The sequence below is a fragment of the Rana temporaria genome, chromosome 12 (assembly GCF_905171775.1).
Source record: "Rana temporaria chromosome 12, aRanTem1.1, whole genome shotgun sequence".
Lineage (NCBI taxonomy): Eukaryota > Metazoa > Chordata > Amphibia > Anura > Ranidae > Rana > Rana temporaria.
In genome coordinates, this window is record NC_053500.1 from 55,294,869 (window position 1) to 55,322,556 (window position 27,688).

Consider the following 27,688-nt stretch of genomic DNA (forward strand, 5'->3'; position numbering starts at 1 on the left):
AGATAATATTATGGTTATATCAAATGAAATAATAAGAATACGTGTATCTTTTCAGTATGAGGCAAAGCATGTCCCACAATAGAAAGAACGAATACCAAAAGCATGTTTTTTTTAAGTTAGGGTAAGAAAGTTATTTTATCGTTATAAATCGGACAATGTATTTTCTGAAGGAGGGACAATATGTATGGCCATACTTACAATATGATCCAAGTGTATTCTTGTTATAGTTTATCTTAAAGTTACAATGTAACGTAAATGCATCTTGGTTATAATTTACCCCAAGGTTAATGTTAAATATTGATAATCGTTTCTTTCTGTATCCTCTTCTCTTCACATCATTAGTCATGTGCCTCTCCTTCTCCCAGGCTTGCCACTGACAGCTCGGCCCCGCAATCAGTGCCCCTCGCTCTGTTGGTCATATGTGGCTTCCCAGCTGGGGGAGAAGAGCGGAGCAATCTGTGCTCTTCAAATGCCACACCATATGTCGATGATTCGCCGTCTGGTGTGGGCTGTGACTTCCGAGCGCCTGTGACATACATTGCGCATGCGCGGTAACACTATGCGTGATGACGTCTTGATGTTGCGTGGCTGCGCCGGAAGTAGCAGCAGCGGCCGAGGATGTTTCCTTGCGAACGCCGAGGTAGTCACTGGGGGATTCTTCCCGAGGTGGTGAAGACACACCTGACTTCGATAAGGTAAGAGGCAATTTGCCTAAGGAGAGAGTGTGACCATGCAGCTAATTATCTAATTAAGGACTATTTAAAATCCTCTGAGTGCACTGTGATTTCTCAGATGACTCTGTATACCCTAGTGTGCGCTGACATTTCCCCATGGTAAGCACACCACCACATGATCTCAGTAATTGCAATTAACTTATTTTGGATAAATGTTACAACTTTCTTATTCTCCTATCTGCAGATTGTGGACAAGATATTTATTTGATCTTGCGTTTCTTTTTATGAAACCTGGTCTCTACTAATCTGACAAAACTCAATGGATATGCCAGTGCCTCTGGCTAAGGTAACTCCATTTTGTCTTGTTTGATATGTCTACTAAATCTTGGGACTATTTGAACTAAATTGTCACTAATTTAGTTGTCCCATAACAACACTGTTACAATGTATTTATAATTTTGAGTGAAATGCTTGGTTCCTTTCTCCATCACCTTCCCTATCACCTGGAGCAAAATGTTATGTTTTTCTCCTCATCATTCTACTTTTATTTCCTCATCACACCTACTATCCTCACATAAAATTAAAATAACTATATCTAAAAATAATAAAAATTAATATAAATTCACAAATTCCCTGTGACTTATGTATTGATGTATCTCCTTGGACTATATGAAACAATCAACTGTAGCGTTCCCTTAAAGGGACCTTTATGATAGTCCTGACCCAACTATATATTTACAAAAATAACTATATGTTTTAATGCTTTGCTGCAGGTGTCTGATCCTCCCCCCGGCCTAATATCATCAGGGGTGCTACCCCTATCCAGTGACTCCTTGTAAGTTACATGTGACCATTCCTTTGTTTGGGGGGTGACCTAATTTTGGGGTGTGGAGGGGTCGGGACACCAGCCTGTGGATCTTCTGGGGCCTGCTATACTTTGATGGAGGAGTTTGGTGCAGATTGTTCTATTCCTAACCATACATACCGACTTGGTAAATTTTGTTAATCTCTTTTATAAATTGGCTCATGTTTTCTTCTTTCCCCTGCCCTTTCCCCCTTTAAACCATGGGGGTAAGGCAGGTAGGATATCTGTAGAAACATCTAACAATTTTTATAAATCTTTTCCAGCTACAACAAAACCTCTGAAGAAGACCTGTTTAAAGGTCGAAACGCGTTAGAAATTGCCATATGCTTGTGTATACACACACACACACACACACACACACACACACACACACACACACACACACACACACACACACACACACACACACCAAGCTGTACGACATTTGTTGTTTTTTGTCATTTATTTATATGTATGGGAATTTTAACCACTTTTGTACCATTCTAACTCGTATCTTAACTATCAGAATATCCCTTTTTGTATGTGTCATCACACAATAAAAACGTCCTTTTTACATACGTTGTTTACAATCCATTAATTGAGCTGCCCAAATACCCCACTGGGGGGAAATACCCTTGATAAGAAAGTTATTTTTTACCCAAACTAATAAAGACATTTCATTTATGCCGATTTGTTGTCCTCTGTTTTACGTGAAGCATTCATTTTAATAATTTGGTCATTTGAAGTGCACAATCTAGACTAAATGTCCACAAATTAATAGAAATGTGCCTGTAATATAGTGTAACTTTCTACTGCAGAGAAGTGATGAAAAGCTGTGCACTGTATAGAGTTCATAAATTAAGACCATATGCCACACTCTGCATTGTCAGGTCTCTTGCAGTCCCCAGGCTCTATGTCCTGTTCTGACATGCATCACGTCATGCTCACTCTTGAGGTTTCCATAGCTTTATAGTTTCTTTGTCTCAATTTCTTAACATCAGTTTATTTTATACTTCTACATCCTCTCCCCTTTTGGTTTTCACCTCTCTTTCTCTACACTCTTGAGGCAGAAAGCAAGCCCCTGTGGTCAGGTCCTTTGCAATAATGGAGGTGATGGTTATAAAACAGTTTTTAAATTAAACTTCTGGGTTAGAGTGTTGGGGTACAGGACACCTATAGACATGGCAGACTCTGGAAGAGGGACAAAAAGTATTTTCAGCTTTTACCGATTGAGACCCTTGAAGCCAACTTGGCATTTTGTGAATTAATCTCCTGGCTGCAAAAGTACCTGGTGGTTCAGCCGCTCGAGGAGAGGTCACCATACTTTAGTCAAGGACCAGGCTTCTACAATACCCCAATAATGTGTACATGGTCATCAATTCTCTTAATCTGGCCAAACACGGCTATAATTTTGGCTACATTTTGCTGGCTTGTCTGCAAATTGAGCGGTGTATGCAGTGCTGGCCAACAAAAACCAATAGCGCAACTAAAGAAAATAAATGATATCTGTATGGCCAGCTTTACTCTTTCATCTGTAACTACATGCAGTAATGCAAGGCTGTCTCCCTGGTTTGGAGAAAGCCTCTTGAGGGGGGAGGGGGCGAGCAGGAGTGTCAGGACGCCCACTAACACACAGCTCCTTTCTCCATCTGCAAAGTAGGAGTGTCCTGACTTGCCTGCTCGCCCCCTCGAGACTTTCTCCACACCAGGGAGAAAGCCTTGCATTACTGCGTGTAGTTACAGACAGAAGAACAGGAAGTGAGGATTTCTCAGAAGAAATTAGGACATTTAAAAGCAAAATCGAAGGATGAGGTAAGTGAAGGAGGACTGCACTAAGGTAAAGGAAGCCATTTAGGGAATTTTTTTTTTTTTTACCTTTACAACCCCTTTAACACTGCTCCTAGGGGAGTCTGTCTGTCTGCTGTTTTTTCTTCTGCCCCTAAAGGCCCCTGCATGTTAGTCTATGTGTAATGCATACATAGGCAGTAGAGGCATTTAGCGGCAGGGCCATTAGAGGCAGAAAGGAAAAAAATAAAAATAAATACTGCTAGCCGTCCAGGGAGCAATGGCATTTTGATTTGCATTGCACGCGTTTACGGCAAGTCATTTTTTTTTATAAAACGTCACTGCCAGGGCATGTATAAGAGCTGGGCAAATGACCTGTGTGCATGAGGCCTTCAAGTTGAACAAAATGTGTCTGAAGTTTGCCTTGAATACATTTTAATTTAGGATTACTTGAACTTTCTCATCATCATGCATTCCACCCAGAAGCAACTAGGTTATTTTCATAACAGCTAGTTATTGTACCAAATTTAGTATTTAGAGCTCTCCCACATCCCAGTATACACCCCTTTTCAGTCTTCCATATAAAAAGAACACTGAAAAGGTTTTACTATACAATTACGAGTTACAATAATCATTCGTCCAGATACAACTCACACCAATATGGGGGGGAGAAAAAAAAGGGGGGGGGGGGAATTGAAGGTGGTGCCAGCAACAATCTGTCAGTCAAATAAGACATTTCATCTACATTGGTGTGGCTTGTCTGAACAGTAACCTGTTTTCTTTGCACAAATATACTGCTTGTTTCAGCTTATTGGGGTCTTTTTGTACATTTTGGGTATAGAAGGTCTGCATTTTAATTAAATAATGTCTTTTGTTAAGAGCAGTAAGCCAAGGCAAGTATTATGCAGACAGATTCTACATTTGTGTACACACTACAATAACTGACAGTAAAATCTCTTAAAAAAACGGTAAGGAAATCAACCTTTTTTGGTAGTATGCTTCTTAAGGTGGATGACTGGCGTGTCAATAGTGTGCACAGACCATTTATCAGGAAATCCCTTTAAAAAAAAAAAAAAAAAGTTCCTTTACATTTTTAAGAAGAAGCCATGATTCTATAAGTTGTTTCCAGTCCTCAAGAAGGAATTTTTCACATCGTGTGAATTGGGACGTTGTGTGCAGCTTCAGCCATAAAAATGTTGCTGATCCTCCAACTGAAGGATAAAGACAACACCTTGTAAATCAAGTCATAAAACTTGCTTAAATACAACCTTTTCAGGTGTAAACGGTGAGGGCTCTGAATCAGAAATAATAACAGGGTCCTCCTGAGACATACTTAGAGGGTATGGCCCAACAGGGTGCAAATTAGATTCTGAAATGAATGGCACTGGAGCACTCAGAGCACACTGTTCCATTAATTGTGCACAGATTGTAAAAAAACAGAAGTGGATATCAAGAATCTTTTGGATATATGGGAGGTCTCAGCCTCACACTGCAGAGCTTTAGAAGACACCAATAAGGAGGAACCTATAGTGATAGGAGTCCCAGGATTTAGGTTATAGACATTGGTTCCATCTAGGATATTGAGAAATCTTCAGTAGAAACAATGGAAGAGTATAGGCTGTGGCCATGCTTTTCAGTGGGACTGCCCTCTGTGTGTCTATTAAGTTATTAGTTGAAAAACAACAGGGCCACAAAATGGTGCAAGGCCTTGCATACTTACAAACCCAAGCAGAAGATACCAAAGAGGGTCACTGGAGGCAGGCAGTGGAACAAGACCAAAAGATGGTTGATCTACAAAATGTCTCATAAGCAGCAGCAGGAAGATGCTTCCTTTAGTTGGAATAGTGGAAACCTGCGCAACACTTCACCTAGTGAATTATATCAGTGCTCAGTCTTAACCCGTTACTGAATACATGAATTTCAAAATGCTTCAGCCCAACCAGCCTTACTCACTAAATGAGTGCATCAGAGGTTATGCCATAGCTCTGGACGTGGAGGGCCATGGCAGAAACTAACAGTACGGCAAGATGGACTATACATATATGACAGCGATTTTTTTTTTCTTTAACAAAAACTCTATTTACGCATATAGCTTTACAGGGGCAGATGCACTCTCTGGGAGAAAATAAAAAAATAAAATCCAGCCATGAATCAAGTTCATATGGGTGAAGCAGACGTGCTCTTACACAACAGCCGCTCTGAGGCACCTGCGCATGTCGTCGTACAATATAGTTGCACATCAGTATGTAGCCAACAGGGAAAGTGTGCATATTACAATGGCTTCATAGGGACCCTGCAAGTGATTGAGGACACCCAAAAAGCAGAAGTAGACTGAAGCAATCTACAGCTTAACACATGGTACTAAGAAACAAAGGAAACGGCATAGCAGAACAACAGTAAAATGTGACTACACAGTTTTATATTGAGTTTAAACACTTTAAGGAATCTCTCCAATGGTTTCTCTGACTTTAGTAAAACCTGACGGGAATTCTAATCCTACCCAAAAAAATATTCAGTCTAAATAGCTGCCACTACTGCATTTACCGCTGTACATAGAAAACCAATGCTCTAAGCATAATTTTTTTTTTTTAGTCATTACGAGTATGGAATTTTCCATGTTGGTTTAGTTCTGGCTATAGATACACTTGAAGTGAACATGATGTAAAGCAGTCAAAATGGGGAAGTTAAAGCTAGCAGTTTCTGCGAAAAAAAACACAGATTTAATCACCATTTCTGAAATGTACTCTCACGCCATCCTGCTAAAGAAAGACCAGACAAGTAAAAAAATAAATAAAATAGGTTTCTGTGATATTTACAAACTACAGAAATTTGGGCCATATTGCATTAACAGTTTGGATTTAAAAATGTGCTCATGCATTATATATTAGGGTTAAGCAATTTAAATAGAAAAATCAACATTATATGCAAGTACAAACCTCTAGGCAGGGCACACTATGCAACATTGATTTGCAATTTAGCATAGTCAGACTTTAAAGTTGAACTGTGCCTTAAATATTAATAATAATAAGGGCAGGAAGGTTTTTTGTTTTTTCACACCATGTCAGTTCTCCCATAAATCATTCTAACTTTCCTCCCTGCAATATTTTTTACATGGTGCACCAAGTTGCAAATAAAAAACACTTCTGATGACCCGTACAAACAACCAGTTTTCTTGTCGGGAAAACTGACCGTGTGTATGCTCCATGGCAGTTTCTCTCCCCCCCCCCCCGACAGGAAAACCGTCAGGAATCACGGCGGGAAAAATGAGAACATATTTTCTTTTTTCCTGCCGAGATTCCCGGCGTTTTTTAAGCTGGCAGTTTTTCTATGGGGGAAAGCCTACGGTGGAGCATACACACGGCCGTGTTTCCCAATCCAAAGCTCCCATGGCAGTTTTCCTCCGGGAAAACCGACCGTGTGTAGGGGGAAAAAGCTACCGAGCAGCTTCTCGGTTTTCCCGGTGGACTTTTTACCACCGGGAAAACTGATTGTGTGTACGGGGCATTACTGTATAGTCCTGGCATCAGCTGGGTGCCAGGATGAATTAACTCCCATGCGCATATGCAGAAGTTATGTTTTTATGCATAGATTGTGAAAGGGTATAACCCAAGCGGAACTAAACCCTCCTATCATTTACATACATAGAAGCTGCCATCTTAGCCTCTGTCTGATATACGGTGGCCATGGAGCTGCCAATGTGATCAGTTATGACACCAGCTATTTGATGGCTGAGCGTACAAGTAACTGTGGCTATTGCTCATTCACAGAATACTTTAAATGTGATGCTTTAATGATTTATTTCATTAGTGTCTCCAAATGGGCAAGTTCTCTTTACTTCCTGTCTATTGAATGGGTGTTAGAACATGAAATAAGGAATTATATATATATATAATACTCCCCCTACCACCAGGGCTCAAGTCCTGCGGGAACGCGTGGGAAAGGAGTTCCTGCACTTTTTTTTCACAGCAAGAACGCAGTTCCCTTTGCAGGACTAGAGCAGCCGAGCCGCCCGAGCCAATCCTTCACTAAGCGGTGATGCCCAGCTCGAGTGACTGTCAGGGGCAGGCGAACCTTAGTAATCCTTTAGGTTACTGGCCGCTTCCTGTATATGGATTCATCGGGTAGTGTGCGGGTATTCCGTCACTTCCTCAATGCCGCAATGTCTCCTAGGACCTTTTTATCATTTTTCCCAGGAGACTTTGCGGAGGTCTGCCGCGAGTTATCGCGAGATTTAGAAATAACTTGCTTAAAAAAAAAAAAAAAAAAAAAAACACGCGGTTTAATAATTATGCACATGAGGGTATAATTTATTTATTTTTTGGTGGGGGAGTGGATCTTGGGTGGGAGTTCCCACACTTTTTTCCCCAGGACTTGACCCCTGCCTACCACCACCAAGGAGACACAGAGTTGTCAGGGTGAAAGGTTTGCCAAGTATCATGTAAAGCTAGACCTATAGGTTTAAATCTTTCCCATTCAGCCCTATGTGCAAAACTAGGAAAATCAACTGATCCCCCTCATCCATGTTAGACAACTTAGATGGAGGAATTACCCCTGCTGGCTACTGTATGTCAACAGCCTCAGCATCCATGGCTGCCTTTGATATTATGGAGTCACTGTTCAGCCGTCAAGCTTCCACTTCGTTTTTTTGATTTGACTTGTGGAGCCAGATGGTGCCGACATGGCCACCCAGGACTTCAATTTTGGCCAACTGAATAGGAACTGGATGATACTCAAGCCATGTATGGCCAGCTTAGGAATAAGCCCAATTTGAAGCTCTTTCTGCTATATGCATCCTAGCAAACCCGCATTATGGCTAGTGCATTTATAGCAGCCCTCAAATTTTCCACTCGCCTACTCGCATTTTGCAAGTGAAAGATGAGGGCTGGCGAGGAGCTGGGCTGCCTGGGAGAGGGGGGGGGGGGGGGGGCGAGCACTTTCGGCGGGTGGGGTTGATCGGGAGACATTCTCCCAGCGTGATGTGGAAGAGGAGTTTCTAGCTGCAGCGTTCGGAGAGCTCTCTCTCATACAGCGTGTGGTGACAGTTCCCCCCCCTCCCTCCCCCTTCTCTCTGCACAGGGAGACCAGTGAGAGAGCTGGTCAGTTTCTCTTCCTGTCTTGTGAACTTGTGACCCCAGTGCACATGGATGATGGAGCCTTCGGATCCTGGCTTCAGCAGCAGACCCAGCTACTGTGTACATTCTGTACTCTTACCCCTCCCGTCAGGTCAGATATAAATCCTCACTGTGTCTCCTTGTAAACCTCATGCCATGGCTTATCTGTGCTCCAGCTTTCCCACTTTGTTTCTCCCATCTCTTTGTTATCTAAAATAAAGCCTCTTTAGTAATTAACGCTCAGTGTCCTTGCTAGGAGAGAACTGTGCTTTTCTTCTCTGCTTCAGCCCAGGTTCACACCAGTGCGATTAGAGAAGCCACATGCGATTTGCACCCGCACCTGTGGTGCCGATCACATGCGATGTCTGTGAAAGTTCAGCCATACAGTTGTAGTTGGATTGGAACAGAAAAAAAAAAAAAAAAAAAAAAAAAAAAAGTCGCAGGGACTTGTTTTTCCCGCACTAGAATCAGATCACATGAGTGTTCTCACCTATGCAATCTGATTCCTGTGCGAGTTAACAGTTCACACTGCGATCTGTGAACTAAACTGGGGGTGTCGTTAACAATGTATTGACACCCGCAGTGGTTCGCAGAGGGCAGTGTGAACTGCCCACAGAAGAGATACGATGCGGCAACCGGCGCTGGAATTGCACTGCTTCCCGCATCACATCAGTGTGAACCCGGCTTAATTAAACACATGTACACTGCTGCTTACCTAAATGGTTAAAGCTGCACTCACACCTGAGCGTATTTTTTTTCAGACAGAACGTCACGTGTTTTTACCACAATTTTTGCCCCGATTTTGTACAGGTCAAAAGGTCACCAATGTAAAAAGCAGAAAAAACGCCTGTAATCTGCCTATAAAGAAGTTCATGTACTTTGAGCTTGGGCTCTGTTCACACCCAGGAATTTTTGGGCATTTTTCTGCTCTCAGCCATAGCTCCCATTCATTTTAAAGGCCCCTGTTCACATCTGAGCGTTCTGTCACCTAAAGCAAAACGTCTGTTGCTCAAAAAAGTACAGGAGCTTCTTTTTTTGGCAGATTACAGGAGTTTTTTATTCTTGTACATTGGTGACCTTTTGACCTGTACAAAATCGTGTAAAAAATAGCGTGACTTTCTGCCTAAAAACTACCGTATTTTCCGGCGTATAAGACGACTTTTCCAGGAAAAATGTTGGTTTTGGGATATACTCACTGTATATGACTACCCCCTTCTTACTAGTCTTTCTGGAAGCTGAGGGGTAGCCAGAACCGCTGACAGAAACAGGCTTTTTCATATCTCATTGCACTGTGCCATTACATTACATTCCTCACTGTGCCATTACATTCCTCACTGTGCCATTACATTACATTCCTCACTGTGCCATCACTGCAAACGGTGCATTTACTCACTTTTTTTCTGAATAGCAGGCGGGCGGTGACAGTCTCCGTGCTGCGAGCGTCAATGATTTAAAAGACGCGCCTTCTCCTCAGACTGTCCTGTGTTAGGCGGAACACAAATTTTCCCAGCAGCGCCTCTGTTCCGTGTTCCGCCTATCACGGACATCTTCTCATCTCGTCCGAGGATGAGAAGGCATCTGTGATAGGAGGAACACAGAACAAAGGCGCTGCTGGGAAGATTTGTGTTTTCCGACTATCACAGAACACTCTGAGGAGAAGGAGCGTCTTTTAAATGATTGACGCTCGCAGCACGGAGACCGTACCCGGCGTATAAGACGACCCCCGACTTTGGATGCATTTTTTGTGCATCCAGAAAGTCGTCTTATACGCTCAGGTGTGAATGCAGCCTCAGGCATTTTACTACAGGCGACAAAACGCTCAGATGTGAACAGGGACATTTAAGTGTCATTTGATGATATAATTTATGAGGGCGTGATTAGGGGGGATGGCAGGGTAGGGCAACTGGTGGCGAGTAGCCCTTGAGGCCTGGCTAGTAGCTCAGGACTGGAAATTTTGAGCCCTGATTTATAGTACATGTTCACTTCAATATACATTGCCTATGATCCTTACAGCCAGATGAAAAACAGCCCTGTGGTGCTTTTTGGTGAAGATTCAGATTTTTTGCAATACATTCTTTGCTGTGAAACCTCAGATTTACAGCCTTCTACAAAGGACTGTACTTGATGTACAAGTAGAGGCATAAATAATTTGTGAATGAAGGGTATGCATAATTAGGCAGCGGAAAGCCTTTAATGAGTAGCATTAGAAATCTTCAGCCTGCTGAATCCCAGGCTCTGTATTATCCGGTGTTTAGAACACCAAGTTACCAGCAATCCAAGGATTTTACATAACAGCGTGGCCTAGATTGCTCAAGCAATACAGTGTCAAACAAAAGCTTAGCTATAGGATTCATTTTAGTAGTGACCAGAACTAAAAGCCTCAGCAGTTGTCGTGAGAATGGGAGATTGTAGGATGATGGTTTACACTATGAATACCCAGGAATATGAGCCTGGGTCAAAGGGAAAAGCAGGATTACCAATATACCCTTCTCTTGCCATGTCATTTCATTTATAAAACCAGATATAAAATGAGGAGGAAAAAGGGGGGTACATTCAATAAGAAAAAAAAAAACACAAAGCACAACACACTAACATTTCTGTGAAAAAGTGATTCCACGATTCCTTTCTCTAGACCCTGCTTTGTCAAATAGTGAGATAGAGGCAGGCAGGGGGAACTACAGAATGCAGAGGGCACCCAGGGGATTGACACAAATGTGTAGAATGCTGTAGATCAGTGGTTCTCAACCTCAGTCCTCGAGTACCCCCAACAGGCCATGTTTCGGGGACTTCCCTTAGATACAAAAGCTCTCATCAATACCATACCATTGATATTGATTTAAAGCAGCTGTGAAAAGTAAAGGAAACCCTGAAAACATGGCCCATTTGGGGTACTTAAGGGCTGAGGTTGAGAACCAGTGCTGCAGATTATTCAGCAAGCCTAGATCTTCAGGATAGAAAAAGACCGGCAGCACCATCAGCAGAAGGGGCCAGTATTTTGTTTTTTTATTATTTTAAATCTAGTGGCAGTGTCCCTTTAAGCGTTTTGTTTTATTATATGCTTAGTTAAAAAACACGTTTTAATAGGTTGCTCAATCTTACTTAAATAATTGCCTGGATGTGACTATGTTAAATCAACTGACCTAATCTAATCTGGTTGGGTATTTGGTTAACCAATCTAATATCTACTGGACAAGAGCGGAAATCTATTACAATGATGACATCTATTCCCAGCGGAACTTACAATCTCATTTTCTTATTATTTTTATAAATAAACAAAAGCCAGAAGCCACTTAAAACACAAAAGTGCATTTACTGCTTCCTATTTAATTTATCATCCAAGCTTTGATAACCACTAGATTTGTTGTTTATTTTGATCATCATAATGTTAGAAATGTGGAAAATGTTAACAGAGGCTTATGAACTTGTCCTCTTCATCACTACAACCCATTGGACTCTTCGGGCTAGATTCAGCAAGAATTTACGCTGGCGTATCGATAGATTCAAAGCTGCGCCGGCGTATCTTCTTTCTGTATTCAGAAAGCAAGATACGCCGAAATTAGGCCAAGATCCAACTGGCGCAAGTTTCTTACGCTGTCGTATCTTAGGGTGCATATTTACGCTGGCCGCTAGGTGGCGCTTCCGTCGTTTTCTGTGTAGAATATGCAAATAACCTAGATACGCCGATTCACAAACGTACGTGCGCCCGTCGGAATTTTTACGTCGTTTGCGTAAGGCTTTTTCCAGCGCAACGTTGCTCCTGCTATATGAGGAGCAACCAATGTTAAGTATGAACGTCGTTCCTGCGTCGAATTTTGAATTTTTTACGTCGTTTGCTTAAGTCGTTTGCGAATAGGGCGTAATTTACGTAATGGACGTAATTTACGTTCACGTCGAAAGCAATGACGATTTGCGGCGGGAATTTTGAGCATGCGCACTGGGATTCTTTCACTAACGGCGCATGCGCCGTTCGTAAAAAACGTAAAATATGCGGGGTCACCATTAATTTAAATAAAACACGCCCACATCATCCCCATTTGAATTAGGCAGGCTTACGCCGGCCCACATACGTTACGCCGCAAGTTCTTTATGAATACGGAACTTGCGCCCTAATTTACGGCGGCGTAACGTATCAGAGATACGTTACGCCCGCACTAAATTACGCAGGGCTATCTGAATCTAGCCCTTCATATATTTTAGTGAAGGAGGACAACAGAGGGGAACTCATTATGGTTCACATCCATAAGCCTTTTATCAGTTCTGTATATATAAAAAGATCACTTTGTTTATATTGAAACTATATATCTATCATTGTGGGAAAATATGTATATATATGTATATGTATATATATATATATATATATATATATATATATATATATATATATATATATATATATATATATATATATATATATATATATATATATATATATATATATATATATATACACATACATACACACACACACACACACACACACACACACTTCATACATGCCTGTGCTTCGAAACCTTTCCCATAGCTTGTAAATAAAGTTAGTCCTTCTTGTACAGCAGTACCCCCCCCTTCCAGGATGGCTTCATCCCACGCTACCTACCCCTGTACTGCTCCATCTTGCACCAAATCTATTCAAGACCACCACGTTCAGCTGCACAAACTTTATTTTAGCAGCTGCCTGCAAGGTTATCCAGTTATGACCAAAGTTCAGCAACCAGGCCACACAAGTTAGACTTACTCCTGAGACCAGGCCTCACTATGACGAGTAGAGATGAGCTTGGACAACCTCCAAACTCATCAATATCTGATCAAATCACTTTTATTCCAAGCAACTGTGGACCAGGTCATTCCTCACCCTACATAAACAAAAACGAATGGGATGCCGACACTGCAAGTGCCTTAATATGATACATGCTCATATATAGCAATGACAATGATTTGAGATGGCTTATATCCACATAAGGGAAGACATCCGCATATGACCCCTTTGTTTATGTGTGCTACAGAGCAATGAATGACCCAACCTGCAACTGGGTGGATTTGGAAAATAAAATAAAAACATGATTTGATATTTCGGAGCACGCCCAAGCTTATCTCTAGGGGCAAGCTACTCGTGCAAATGTATTGAAACTAAGCACAATTGGAGCAGCTGTCCAAAACTTACATAGCTATTAACAATTTAAAAGCCTTTATGTTCCCATCACTTTCAAGCCCAGAGATTAGAACAACCAGGAATATAGAAAAAAAATGTATTCTTTAGAGAGGGCATATACAGACATAAGAACCGGACATAGGTTCCAAGTCTTCCCCAAACTATACAAAGAACAAGCTTACACTTTAACATATGTAGGATGGCCCCAGTTTATGATGAGCAGAGCTGCCAAAAAACACATGTAGAGGAATGCAGAATTGCAGTGGACTTTTGGAATCCAATATTACAAGAGTATACATGTTCCAAAAGAGTTTCTCAATAACTCTGCTGTATGTGCCCGAAACACTGTTCAGACGGTCCGTGTTCATCCCATCCCCCGTAGGGGAGAGTGGAGATCTGACAGGGCGGCTCAGCGGGGATCAATGGAGCGATCCCCGCTGAGCAAGCGGATAAGAAAGGTACGGATCCTCACGGGATCCGTACGTGCGAAAGAGACACAGAATGGTGTCACAAAAAGGATTTTATTGCCATTGCTTTATCCCCCCCCCCCCCCACAAGCTCAAATATATATATAAAAAAAAAATCTTCTTTTGTTATATTTCTATTTGTTTGTTTTTTCTATATTTCCTTTTTTTCAAATTTTCTCTTCTTGTGCTACATTTCTATTATTTTAATTCTTTTTTTTGTCTACATTTTCTATTTTTTATATTATTCTTTTTTTTTGCCTGTGAACATTCTGCATATGCTCACATTGTTCCACCAAGTTGGAATGTAAAGAACATTGAGGTGTGAACAGGCTGGAACAAATGGACAGATCTCATCCTGTTTCGAACTCCCAAAACCTGTTGGGATATGCTTGCAGCACAGGGCGGAGGAGAGAAATCTTTAGGAGTTAACTGGGGAGTTTTCATCAGGACTCCGTCAGTATTCTGCTGAGGTCATCGTATATGAGCCAAGAAAAAAAAATCCTGCTCAGCAGTTTAGGAACAGAGATTAATTAAGAACAATCCAGTCATAAAAATGAAAGACTGGAACAAACCGTTTAAGTAGCTTAGGCTGCAAAACAGAACAAATTGTTAATTTCTATTTCATGTCCTCTTCTAATGAACAGCAAATGGTTGTATAAGAAGTCACAAGCTGGACAATCCGTTTTTTTGTCTAATAATAACTTGGAATAGGTTTCCAGGCTCAACAAACTACCAAGGTATTGTTAAAAGAAACACTTGTATACATTCCTGTACCATCATTGTTATTTTTTTTGTACCTTGACCTTTTCTACAATAAAATCGTTTGTAAACTAAAAAAGAAACCTATCAGGACTGGCAATTGCTAAACGTCTTTCTGAGATTGCCGGTTGCCTGGCTGTATTGCCGACCTTTGTGTCAAGGCAATTTATACAATATGCATTCCTCCTTGTGTATATTATTTATAGGGCCAGATTCTCATACATTCGCGCTGCTCCTGGGCAGCGTAATATATGAGATCTACGTTACACCGCCGCAGGTCTACAGGTTTACATCCTGATTCTCAGAACACTTACCTGTAAACTTGCGGCGGTGTAGCGTTAGATTGCTCGTCGCAAGCCCGCCCAATTCAAATGGGGAGGGCACCATTTAAATTAGGCGCGCTCCCGCGCCGAGCGTACTGCGCATGCTCCGTCAGGTAAATTACCCGACGTGCATTGCGCTAAATGACGTCGCCCCGACGTCATTTGCCTAGATGTATACGTAAATGGCGTCCAGCTCCATTCACGGACGTCTTACGCAAACGACGTATTTTTTTTTTTAATTCGACGCGGGAACGACGGCCATCGTTAACATTGGTTGCGCCTGCTAATTAGCAGGGGCAACCTTACGCGTCGGGTACGCTACGCAAACGACGTTAATTCGCTGCGTCGACCTCGCGTATGTTCGGGAATCGCCGTACTTACCTAATTTGCATAGACGACAGGGAAAAGCGACGATGCGACACCTAGCGGCGGGAAAAAAAATTACTTTTAAGATCTGACAGCGCAACAGCCTTACGCTTGTCAGATCTAATGGGTACCTATGCGCAACTGATTCTGAGAATCAGTCGCATAGATACCCGGGGCCAGATGAGGTGTTACGACGGCGCTAATGGTGTTGCGCCGTCGTAACGCCTTTGAGAATCTGGCCCATAGTGTTTTTCTTAAACTTCTTTAGTTTTTACCAGTCGTTTCAAAGCCACTTCATTTCCTGTAGAGGGCCGACAACGCTGCAGCACGGCTGCTAAAATGACAGCAATGTTGTCACCTTCTCTGAAGACCACTTACAAACCCCCCCCCCCCCCCCCGGGAGGTCTTCTGTTCTGCAAATCCCCACGCAATGGCTGCACAAATTGTTTAGCCCTACTGTATGCTATGGGATGGGAAGCAAAAGGCAAATATCACCAGCGGGATGGAAAAAATAAAACCGACAGGGGTTGTAACCAGTGGCAACTGGTGCTCAAATTTTTGGGGGGGCGCAAACAAATGAAAAAATAAATAAAAATTCAGCCTCACTTTGCCCATCAATTGACGCCACTGTGCCATCAATTGACGCCAGTTCGCCCTGTAAAATGCAGCAAGATTGCCCCAAAATACTGCCAGTCCCTCCCCCCCCCGCCCAGGACTTACCTTGGGTCAGCCATCCTCCCCCAAGCTCCCTCAATGTTGCTTCAGCCAATCAGGTGACCGGTAACTAGACCCGGTGAACCCGATTGGCTGAGAAGCGCATCAGTATTAACCAGGGAACCCTGGTTAACCATTTGGAAGGCGATTAGAGACAACAGGTTGTAATCGGGAAGCCTATCAGAGCCGCTGGCTCTGATGGACACTTCCAAAACACACCCACCACTGTTATTCAGATGGCCGGCACTCAACAAGGGGGCAGACACCTGAATAGTGGGCGGCAGCAATACATAGATTCATGCAATGCATGAATCTATGTATTGTTGAATGAGTGGGCGGCGCACCTGCACCCACTATGGACGCACTGCCACTGGTTGTAACCCTCTCTTACTCAATCCAAAGTGCAAAAAACGTTTTGCCTTTAGGGCTGGTTTCACAAAGCTTCCTGCACCACAGGTGAATGCACTGCCTTTGCGATCTGCATGCAGGTCCCAATGAATTGTTACTTGCAAATGTACTGTGTTTGCAGTCACCAAATCGCATGGTAACATGCGGTTTTGTGCAGTGCTTTCTGAAAAAGTAGTGCTTGCCATACTTTCCACATTTCTCAGCTCCTTGCCCCACCCTCCTGCCGAGTGCCCCCACAGCAAGCAGCTTGCTGTAGGGGCACCCAAGCCACATCTTCCTGTAGCCATTCAGACACAGAGCCCTGGTTCGGCCCCGCCCCCTCTTTCCTTATTGGAAAACCGACTTTGATGGACAGCAACAGGAGACATTGGTGCCACTGTTGTGTCCTCAGCCAATCAGGAGAGAGAGACATGGATAAAAAGAGGGGGTTCAGGTAAGTATTAGGGGGGCTGCTGCACACAGAAGGGTTTTTTATCTTAATCCATAGAATGCATTAAGATAAAAAAAAAAAAACACAAACACACACACACACACACACACACACAAACTTCTGCCTTTACAGCCCATTTAAAGTAGGCCTAAACTTCAAATTTAGTTCCACTTTAATTAAAAGGGAGCCTTAAGAAGGAAGACTGTAATATGTATAAAATAGTTGTCATGTATTATAATGCAGCTCCCCACTACAGGTCTCAGGACTTAAAGCTATGAGACAGACACACACACACACACACACACACACACACACACACACACACACAGGATGATATCACTAGAATCTTTAAAGTGAATGAAGACTTTGCTGACAACAGTGCTCATAAAAGAGAAGTGCCAGAGGTCATGTGATTCTATAGCTGTGCTTAGATCATGCGACAGAACCGCAGCGCTCCAAGATCTATTTATTACTAGTAAGGTCATGGACATCTATCTACCCTCCCCCCCCCCCTTTCATAATGTTCACTATTTGTTAAAACTAGGAGGTTTGACTTTATGCTGACCATATACGATTCAATAAATGATCGATTTTTTTTATGATCTTTTCCAATAGAAATAATCTGTCTATACTTGACAGCCTATTTGATTGATATGCCAAACACAGGAAAGTGGATTTACGATTATAGCTTATCATAAAATTATCAATCACATCTCTGTCTCCATCATGTAATCTCCTACTCTGATCAAAATATGATCATATTCAGGAACAAAGCGCGGTCGATGGATTCAAAGCGATTGATAATATTCTGTCCTGGCCGATCGATGCAGATTGATCAAATCGGAGTCTAAAATTTATTGAAGTCATGGCCATTTGATTATTTTTCTGTTTTAATGTGCAATTCAATTAAAACAAAAAAAAAAAATAATAATAATAATAATAATAATAATAATAATAATAATAATAATAATAATAATTATATATATATATTATAGCGCACACACACACACACACAGTTCCTTGAAAAAGTATTCACACCCCTTGCAATTTTCCACATATTGTCATGTTAAAATCCCAATAAAATGTTTTTGGTTGTATGTGATAGACCAACACAAAGTGTCATACAATTGTGAAGTTGAAGCAAAATTATAAATGGTTTTGAATTTTTACAAATTATTAAATAAAAAAAGTGTGGTGTGCATTTATATTCAGCCCCCCTTTACTCTGATACCCCTAACTAAAATCTAGTGGAACCAATTGACTCCAGAAGTCACCTAATTAGTAAATACAGTCCACCTGTGTGTAATTTAATCTCAGTATAAATACAGCTGTTCTGTGAAGCCCTCAGAGGTTTTTTAGAAAACCTTAGTGAACAAACATCATGTTGTGGGGATGCTTTTCTTTAGCAGGGACAGGGAAGCTACTCAGAGTTGATGGGAAGATGGATGGAGCCAAATACAGGGCAATCTTAGAAGAAAACCTATTAGAGTCTGCAAAAGACTTGAGACTGGGGTGGAGGTTCACCTTCCAGAAGGACAAAGACCCTAAACATACAACCAGAGCTACAATGGAATGTTTTATATCAAAGCATAGTCATATGTTAGAATGGCCCAGTCAAAGTCCAGACCTAAATCCAATTGAGAATCTGTGGCAAGACTTGAAAATTGCTGTTCACAGACGCTCTCCATCCAATCTGACAGAGCTTGAGCTATTTTTCAATTCAGAATGGGCAAAAATTTCACTCTCTAGATGTGCAGAGCTGGTAGGGACACCCCCAAAAAGACTTGCAGCTGCAATGTGTTGTGTTGCATCAATATCGGTGCTGATACTAAGCATTTGAATGGGCATCGGTACTCATGCAAATGATCCCATACCTTCTGGCCCTTTCAGCTGTCAGCAGGATTTCCCCGCTAACAGCTGAAACATAAAAAAGAATGTTGGCAATTATTGGTTAAAAAGGAGCAGGGCCGCTGCCTCCTTAACAACCAATGACACTTCAGCTGTCCACAGAGATTTTTTATATAAAATTTTAGCGTGTATGGCCACCATTAGGCCAGACTCCTTTTTCTAGTCTTATTATTTTTGACAAACAAACAAAAATAAACACAGCTTTAAAAAGAACAAACATGTGTATAGGCTTTTCCATCCGATTGCATGCATCAGGTATGACATAGCTGCACATTACTCATAAGGGTTATAGGATGTTTTTTTTTTTTTTTTTTTTTTTCAGCAAGCAGTCTTCAAAAAAAAAAATAATAATAATCTGTATATCCTATAAGGTCCATTTTGCACCTGAGCTTCATCAAAGCTCAAAAAAAAAAAAAAAAAACCCCCACACACAAAACACACAACCCATAAGCACTCTATTTAAGCACATAAGAAGCACTGTGTATGAGACATTCAATACTTTTCCAACAGCACAAGCACTTTTTTCACTGGGGACTTTCTTCAATGATTGTTGTTTAGTGCGTTTCTATATTTTATTATTATTTAATTTAGTGTCTCATTATTAACTTTGCTGTATATAGCATTTAGCGCGGTTTATCCTGTATTATATATTATTTGTTTACATCAATTTACACTGCAGCTGCTCCAGTCATGTGATAATCTTTCCTATCCATGACATTTTCACAAAGTTATTATTATCATGTTCTTTGGCACTTATATATTTTACCCAAAAAATTGTATTTTATTGTGTTTTGTTTGTGCTATATATATATATATATATATATATATATATATATATATATATATATACACACACACATACATACACACACACACACACACACACACGTGTGTGAGAAATGTCAGAAACGGCTTGGGCGGCAAGTGGTTAATGCTCCTTATCATTACATCAGTCTCCAATAACCTACTTCCTAATAGTGAGCAGCACCCGCTCCGATGACGTTTCCAGGTTGGCACATTCGCCAAAAAGAAAAGGTGAAAACAGCAGCTTTATTAGCTAAACATCCTCCCTCTCTGCTACATGAATGCCAAGGACTTCAGACAACTTTTTTTTTTTTTTTTTCCCCAGATTCGTATTAGCTTCTGTTCTGGAAATATTTCAATAAACCTTTCTCAATGAGCTGCTAATGTTTTTTTACTGTGGAATCTGGATTGAGAGATTTAATACAGAGCTCAGCGCAGCAAACCGCCTATGCGTTTGGTTTATTTGGGTGGCACAGGCAGGAGGGGGAAACACTTTTATTGACATTTAAGCATCTTGGGCCTTTTTTTATAGCATTTGTACACATTTTTTTGCTTGAGCGTTTCTATTATAAATGATTTATAGCCAATGAAATGCTAATTACCAAGAAAGAAAATGCATGTTTTACAGACTCCACCCACAAAAATGTCTATGGGGGCCAGAACGGCTGTCTCAAAGAAGCTGTAATCTGTCTAGTTTATTTTCTATGATCATCAGCTCTATCTAGTGGCCATAATGCAGTATTTTGCTGAAATATCTCATACAGGTAAATACCCCATCATGGCCACTAGATGGAGCTGACAATCACAGGAAATAAACATACAGTATTAGATTACAGGGAGCACTGGTTGATGGCTGTGCGAAAAACCTGAATCTTTCACACAGCAATTGTGTTTTATAAAACAGACCCCTAGTGTCAATCATTGAAGCACTTCTGGTGAAGCTTCAAAATCGCTCAGGTGTGAACAAGAGCCAAGGGAATTTTGTTAATAGGTGGAATACAGTAAAGCTGTAGGCACCTATGGGCTTGAATACACAGGCATCATTCCAAATACAGGCTTTTACAAACACAGCACGGCTTAAGCACATGCGTACACATAGCATGCTGCATGTGACCTGCAATGCTGATGCATCTCAAGTAGGTCCTACTGCATTCAGAGAAACGCAAAGCAGGTCAGACACAGGCTAACTGCAACCTAACATTGAGGTTGATTCAAAATCTGTTGGGCTACATTTGATGTGCAATTTAAATGCACGTCAAACAACGCTCATGTACGCAAGCTATTCTGTGGGTGAAAATTTGACTAACAGCAGCACATAAGCACTTTAAATAGGGTCATCGGGGGTTTGGTAGCATGTAGAAGGTATTGGAAGCTTGTCAGCTGCCTAAATCACCTCTATGGTTTACAGAAAGGCTGTGCGTTACTAGAAAGCACCCCCGGAAGGATGCATCACATCTATTACTGGCTACTTAGGAGATGGGCATCTGGGATATATAGGATAAGTCATTGACTCACACAGGTGAGAGCTGCTAGAAATATTTTCCTTAAAGCGGGAGTTTTGCGGGAAAACATTTTTTTCTTTAAGACATTTTTGTAACGCTGATGGTACAACGAAAATTGTACTCACCAGTCTCCTACTTGCAGCCGCTACCAAGACGATTTCCCCCAAAAGAATATCTTATAAAAATTGATGATGGACATTGCCATCTTAACTGCGGGCACTCTGAAGCCCTCCTGAAGCCCTTCCGGGATGCGGTGAATGCTGGGACAGTGATATCCCGCGCACGCACAGTGTGACGGCGAGCAGCACCGTCAACACTGCGCCGTTGCTAGGACGACGGCCGGCAGCGTCCTGAAAAGGACACTCCCCGCTGTGACTAGCAGACAAGTTACTAGTCACGTGACCCGCGAGATATCGAGGGATTTCGAACACAGCGCGTCTCCTGGGATTCTCAGGACCAACTCCCAGGAGACAGCGCTGATGGGGGATTTTGAAAACCACGGCCCTCGTTCAAAGGTAAGGAGGCCGATTGAAAAAAAAAAAAAAAAACACACGGATACAGATCGTACTATGGCAACTGGTTTTAAACAGGAAAAGTTGCCAATTAGGGTGATACTCCGCTTTAAACACATGCTTGGCAAGGCCTTGTTTATGATTCTCTCCCACGTAAAGTTTACAACTCAAAGTCCATCGAACTTTGACTCGATGGACTACTTGGTCTTTTTCTGACGTCACTTTTCTATGTTTCTTACAAGTTGATTGCCACCAAGCCAGACGGTCTCATCTCTGCTAGGATAGTAGAGGGGGGAAAAAATCCATCTAACCATCTTATCAGCAGGTTAAAAATTATCTATACAGAATACATTAGGTAATATTTCATAGCTGCCTGCTTTTCAGGACTGATCATAGAAAAATTATATATCCATCTATATATACACACCGTGCCTTGCGAAAGTATTCGGCCCCCTTGAACTTTGTGACCTTTTGCCACATTTCAGGCTTCAAACAAAGATATAAAACTGTAATTTTTTTGGAAGAATCAACAACAAGTGGGACACAATCATGAAGTGGAACGAAATTTATTGGATATTTCAAACTTTAACAAATAAAAACTGAAAAATTGGGCGTGCAAAATTATTCAGCCCACTTAAGTTAATACTTTGTAGCACCACCTTTTGCTGCGATTACAGCTGTAAGTCGCTTGGGGTATGTCTCTATCAGTTTTGCACATCGAGAGACTGAAATTTTTGCCCATTCCTCCTTGCAGAACAGCTCAAGCTCAGTGAGGTTGGATGGAGAGCGTTTGTGAACAGCAGTTTTCAGTTCTTTCCACAGATTCTCGATTGGATTCAGGTCTGGACTTTGACTTGGCCATTCTAACACCTGGATATGTTTATTTGTGAACCATTCCATTGTAGATTTTGCTTTATGTTTTGGATCATTGTCTTGTTGGAAGACAAATCTCCGTCCCAGTCTCAGGTCTTTTGCAGACTCCATCAGGTTTTCTTCCAGAATGGTCCTGTATTTGGCTCCATCCATCTTCCCATCAATTTTAACCATCTTCCCTGTCCCTGCTAAAGAAAAGCAGGCCCAAACCATGATGCTGCCACCACCATGTTTCACAGTGGGGATGGTGTGTTCAGGGTGATGAGCTGTGTTGCTTTTACGCCAAACATAACGTTTTGCATTGTTGCCAAAAAGTTCGATTTTAATTTCATCTGACCAGAGCACCTTCTTCTACATGTTTGGTGTGTCTCCCGGGTGGCTTGTGGCAAACTTTAAACGACACTTTTTATGGATATCTTTAAGAAATGGCTTTCTTCTTGTCACTCTTCCATAAAGGCCAGATTTGTGCAGTATACGACTGATTGTTGTCCTATGGACAGAGTCTCCCACCTCAGCTGTAGATCTCTGCAGTTTATCCAGAGTGATCATGGGCCTCTTGGCTACATCTCTGATCAGTCTTCTCCTTGTATGAGCTGAAAGTTTAGAGGGACGGCCAGGTCTTCATAGATTTGCAGTGGTCTGATACTCCTTCCATTTCAATATTATCGCTTGCACAGTGCTCCTTGGGATGTTTAAAGCTTGGGAAATCTTTTTGTATCCAAATCCGGCTTTAAACTTCTCCACAACAGTATCTCGGACCTGCCTGGTGTGTTCCTTGTTCTTCATGATCCTCTCTGCGCTTTAAACGGACCTCTGAGACTATCACAGTGCAGGTGCATTTATACGGAGACTTGATTACACACAGGTGGATTCTATTTATCATCAGTAGTCATTTAGGTCAACATTGGATCATTCAGAGATCCTCACTGAACTTCTGGAGAGAGTTTGCTGCACTGAAAGTAAAGGGGCTTAATAATTTTGCACGCCCAATTTTTCACTTTTTTTATTTGTTAAAAAAGTTTGAAAATATCCAATAAATTTGTGTCCCACTTGTTAGTAATTCTTCCAAAAAAAAATTACAGTTTTATATCTTTATGTTTGAAGCCTGAAATGTTGCAAAAGGTCGCAAAGTTCAAGGGGGCTGAATACTTTCGCAAGTGTGTGTGTGTGTGTGTATATGTGTGTGTATATGTGTGTGTATATGTGTGTGTGTGTGTGTGTGTGTGTGTGTGTGTGTGTGTGTGTGTGTGTGTGTGTGTGTGTGTGTGTATGTATATATATATATATATATATATATATATATATAAATAATTACACACACACACACACACACACACACACATAATAAAAAAAATAAAAAAAAAAAATAAAAAAAAAAAAGGGGTGACCTATGCTAGGAAGCAATAGCTATAATAAAACTGGTTCTTCATTTTCACATAATCACACAGTAAGTAACCCTCTACCAGGTACATGTCCCAGCACATCTTACGGAGTAGTCACCGTCTAGATTAGTGGGGGGTGTCTGCCGCCTTCTGATAGGCAACTATCTTCTTCTGCCAGATGAAGGCAGCCAGAGCTTCCCCAAATGTGCTGTTCTCTGGCATCTGAGGGCCACAGGACACCCACAAAAGGAAGTCATGCTGGTCATAAAAAAAAACAGTCATTTCAGGGATGGGTTTTTTTTTTTTTTTATGCAAAAATGACTGGACGGATCAAGGCAATGTAACAGGAACAGCTTGTATTAAACATGTAAAATGAAAAATCTCAAATTAAATTGATTCAAAGTGTGTGTGTGTGCGCGCACACACTTATGTAAATACATAATATTACCATTATATGGTTTATATAAACACACAATATTATATAAATAAGAATAATTTATATAAAATATTGTGTGTGTTTATATAAAAGAATAATAATATTATAATACACACACACACACACACACTATATATATATATATATACACACACACGATATTGTGTGTGTGTGTGTATGTGTATGTGTATGTGTATGTGTATGTGTATGTGTATATATATATATATATATATATATATATATATATATATATATATATATATATGTATGTATGTATATAAAAAAATAAAAAAAAAAACACATTATTTATTTTTACATACAATCAATAATAATCTTATACTAATAACATTATATAAAATACAAACATATTATTATACACAATATTACATAAACAATACTACAATAAAAAAAAAACACACATACACACACGAAAAGACCTGGGTAAAATGTAAGGAAGTACAAATTGTTTTTGTCTCCTCTGGGTTTTACCAATCCTCTAACATGAAGCAAAAGTGATCTTTGTGATCGCTAGATTGTGACGAAAGAATTGTCAATTATATACATTTTTATAGCAGGGAGGTCAGCAGTCAGCCAAAAGACACTATATTATGGGGTATATCAAGCCCCTATTTATTTATTTTTCCTATTTATTTATTTTCCAGAGTGGGGTAGGACTATGAATCCTGGTCAGGGGCTCCTGGAGACATCTTTCCTCACTTCCTGTCCTGCTGATAACATTTTCACCAGACAGGAAGTGAAGAGAAAATGTGTAACAGGGGACACACAAATTAATACCTGGAAGGGGTTTTTAGCTTCAGGCTGAGTTCACACTACTACACTACTTTCATCCTACTTTGCTCTGTGTTCAATGTTTCTCTATGAGAGCGTCTTGTAGCGTCCTACACAAGTCGGTCCGACTTTGAAAATGCTCCCTGTACTACTTTTGGTCCTACATTGATCCTACTTCAGGCCCATTGAATATCATTGAAGTCGGACCAAAGTAGTATCCTGTTCATGAAAGTAGGATGGATGTAGGACCAATGTAGGATAAATGTAGGACCAATGTAGCAGAGCAAAGTAGGATGAAAGTAGTGTAGTAGTGTGAACCCAGCCTTAGGCAGCATTGACAAGGGTGATTTGGATCGATGTAAATTGCAGCGGTAGGGATCTACTGATCCAGTTTACTAGAAGGACAGGTAACCGGTGGCTGCAATACAATATTGCAGCTGTCTGCACAGCCAGCATTTACCTGGGTCTGTCTGTGTATACACAGTATATAGGCAGACTGAGTTTACACAGTATATAGGGAGACTGTGAGGTGTGTGTGTGTGTATGTATATAATATACACAGTATATAGGCAGACTGTGAGGTGCGTGTATAATATACACACATACACAGTATATAGACAGACCGAGTATACACAGTATATAGGGAGACTGTGAGTATATACATACATAGAATATAGACAGACTGTGAGGTGTGTGTATAATATACACACATACATAGAATATAGACAGACTGTGAGGTGTGTGTGTGTATAATATATACACAGTATATAGGCAGACTGTGAGGTGTGTGTATAATATACACACATACATAGAATATAGACAGACTGTGAGGTGTGTGTGTGTATAATATATACACAGTATATAGGCAGACTGTGAGGTGTGTGTGTATAATATATACACAGTATATAGGCAGACTGTGAGGTGTGTGTGTGTGTGTATAATATATACACAGTATATAGGCAGACTGTGAGGTGTGTGTGTGTGTATAATATATACACAGTATATAGGCAGACTGTGAGGTGTGTATAATATACACACATACATAGAATATAGGCAGACTGTGAGGTGTGTGTGTGTGTGTGTATAATATATACACAGTATATAGGCAGACTGTGAGGTGTGTGTGTATAATATATACACAGTATATAGGCAGACTGTGAGGTGTGTGTGTATAATATATACACAGTATATAGGCAGACTGTGAGGTGTGTGTATAATATACACACATACATAGAATATAGGCAGACTGTGAGGTGTGTGTGTGTGTGTGTGTGTGTATAATATATACACAGTATATAGGCAGACTGTGAGGTGTGTGTGTATAATATATACACAGTATATAGGCAGACTGTGAGGTGTGTGTGTATAATATATACACAGTATATAGGCAGACTGTGAGGTGTGTGTGTATAATATATACACAGTATATAGGCAGACTGTGAGGTGTGTGTATAATATACACACATACATAGAATATAGGCAGACTGTGAGGTGTGTGTGTGTGTGTGTGTGTGTATAATATATACACAGTATATAGGCAGACTGTGAGGTGTGTGTGTATAATATATACACAGTATATAGGCAGACTGTGAGGTGTGTGTATAATATACACACATACATAGAATATAGACAGACTGTGAGGTGTGTGTGTGTGTGTATAATATATACACAGTATATAGACAGACTGTGAGGTGTGTGTATAATATACACACATACATAGAATATAGACAGACTGTGAGGTGTGTGTATAATATACACACATACACAGTATATAGACAGACTGTGAGGTGTGTATAATATACACACATACATAGAATATAGGCAGCCTGTGTGTGATGTGGGTGCAGTGTGGAGGATATGATGCAGTCAGATCATTATATAACAATGAATCACTGTATACATTACACCGGTACAATCACCCCCGGCCGGGCAGAGATAGTAGGCCCCCCTTCCCCCAGGTATACAGGTAATCCCGGTGGACACTTACCGTCAGTGATCAGTACCATCCTCCCGGTCCCGCTGTGTATTCCAGGCTCTGCTCACTCACCTCCAACTACCCGCAGACTTTACCGATGACAGGCAGTGGGCGGGGCGGGGAGACACGTCACCCGGAGGGGGAGGGGAGCTGTCACACCCTGTTCCTGTCACACTCACTCAGCTGTGATGACATTAACCCGTGCAGGGACGTGTCCTACCTGAGCTGTGCACTCTTCATATCACACATACCAGCAATCGGATCCCACTTATCCATTCAAATACCCAACAATGCAGCACACACACAGACCGATTAGGGAAATATTACATTTATATGTTCAATCATGTTGGTGAAACACACACAGATTTGGGGAACATACTGAATATAGGATTTATATACACAGGGAATAAAATACAATCGCCAACACACCGATTATACATCATTCCATACAGTCACACCATACGCTTGAAATCAATG

At 41.0% G+C, this 27,688-nt stretch overlaps 1 protein-coding gene across 1 annotated transcript in view; it reads right to left on the reverse strand.

Moving 5' to 3' along the window:
• CYTH1 (cytohesin 1) overlaps nt 1–27,325 on the reverse strand; it is a 57,732-nt gene extending 30,407 nt beyond the window's left edge. The window contains exon 1 of the mRNA XM_040330896.1: nt 27,224–27,325. Coding sequence (XP_040186830.1) covers nt 27,224–27,242 — 19 coding nt within the window. The 5' untranslated portion in view covers nt 27,243–27,325. The remainder of the gene's footprint in view (nt 1–27,223) is intronic.
• Between the last annotated feature and the right edge of the window lie 363 nt (nt 27,326–27,688).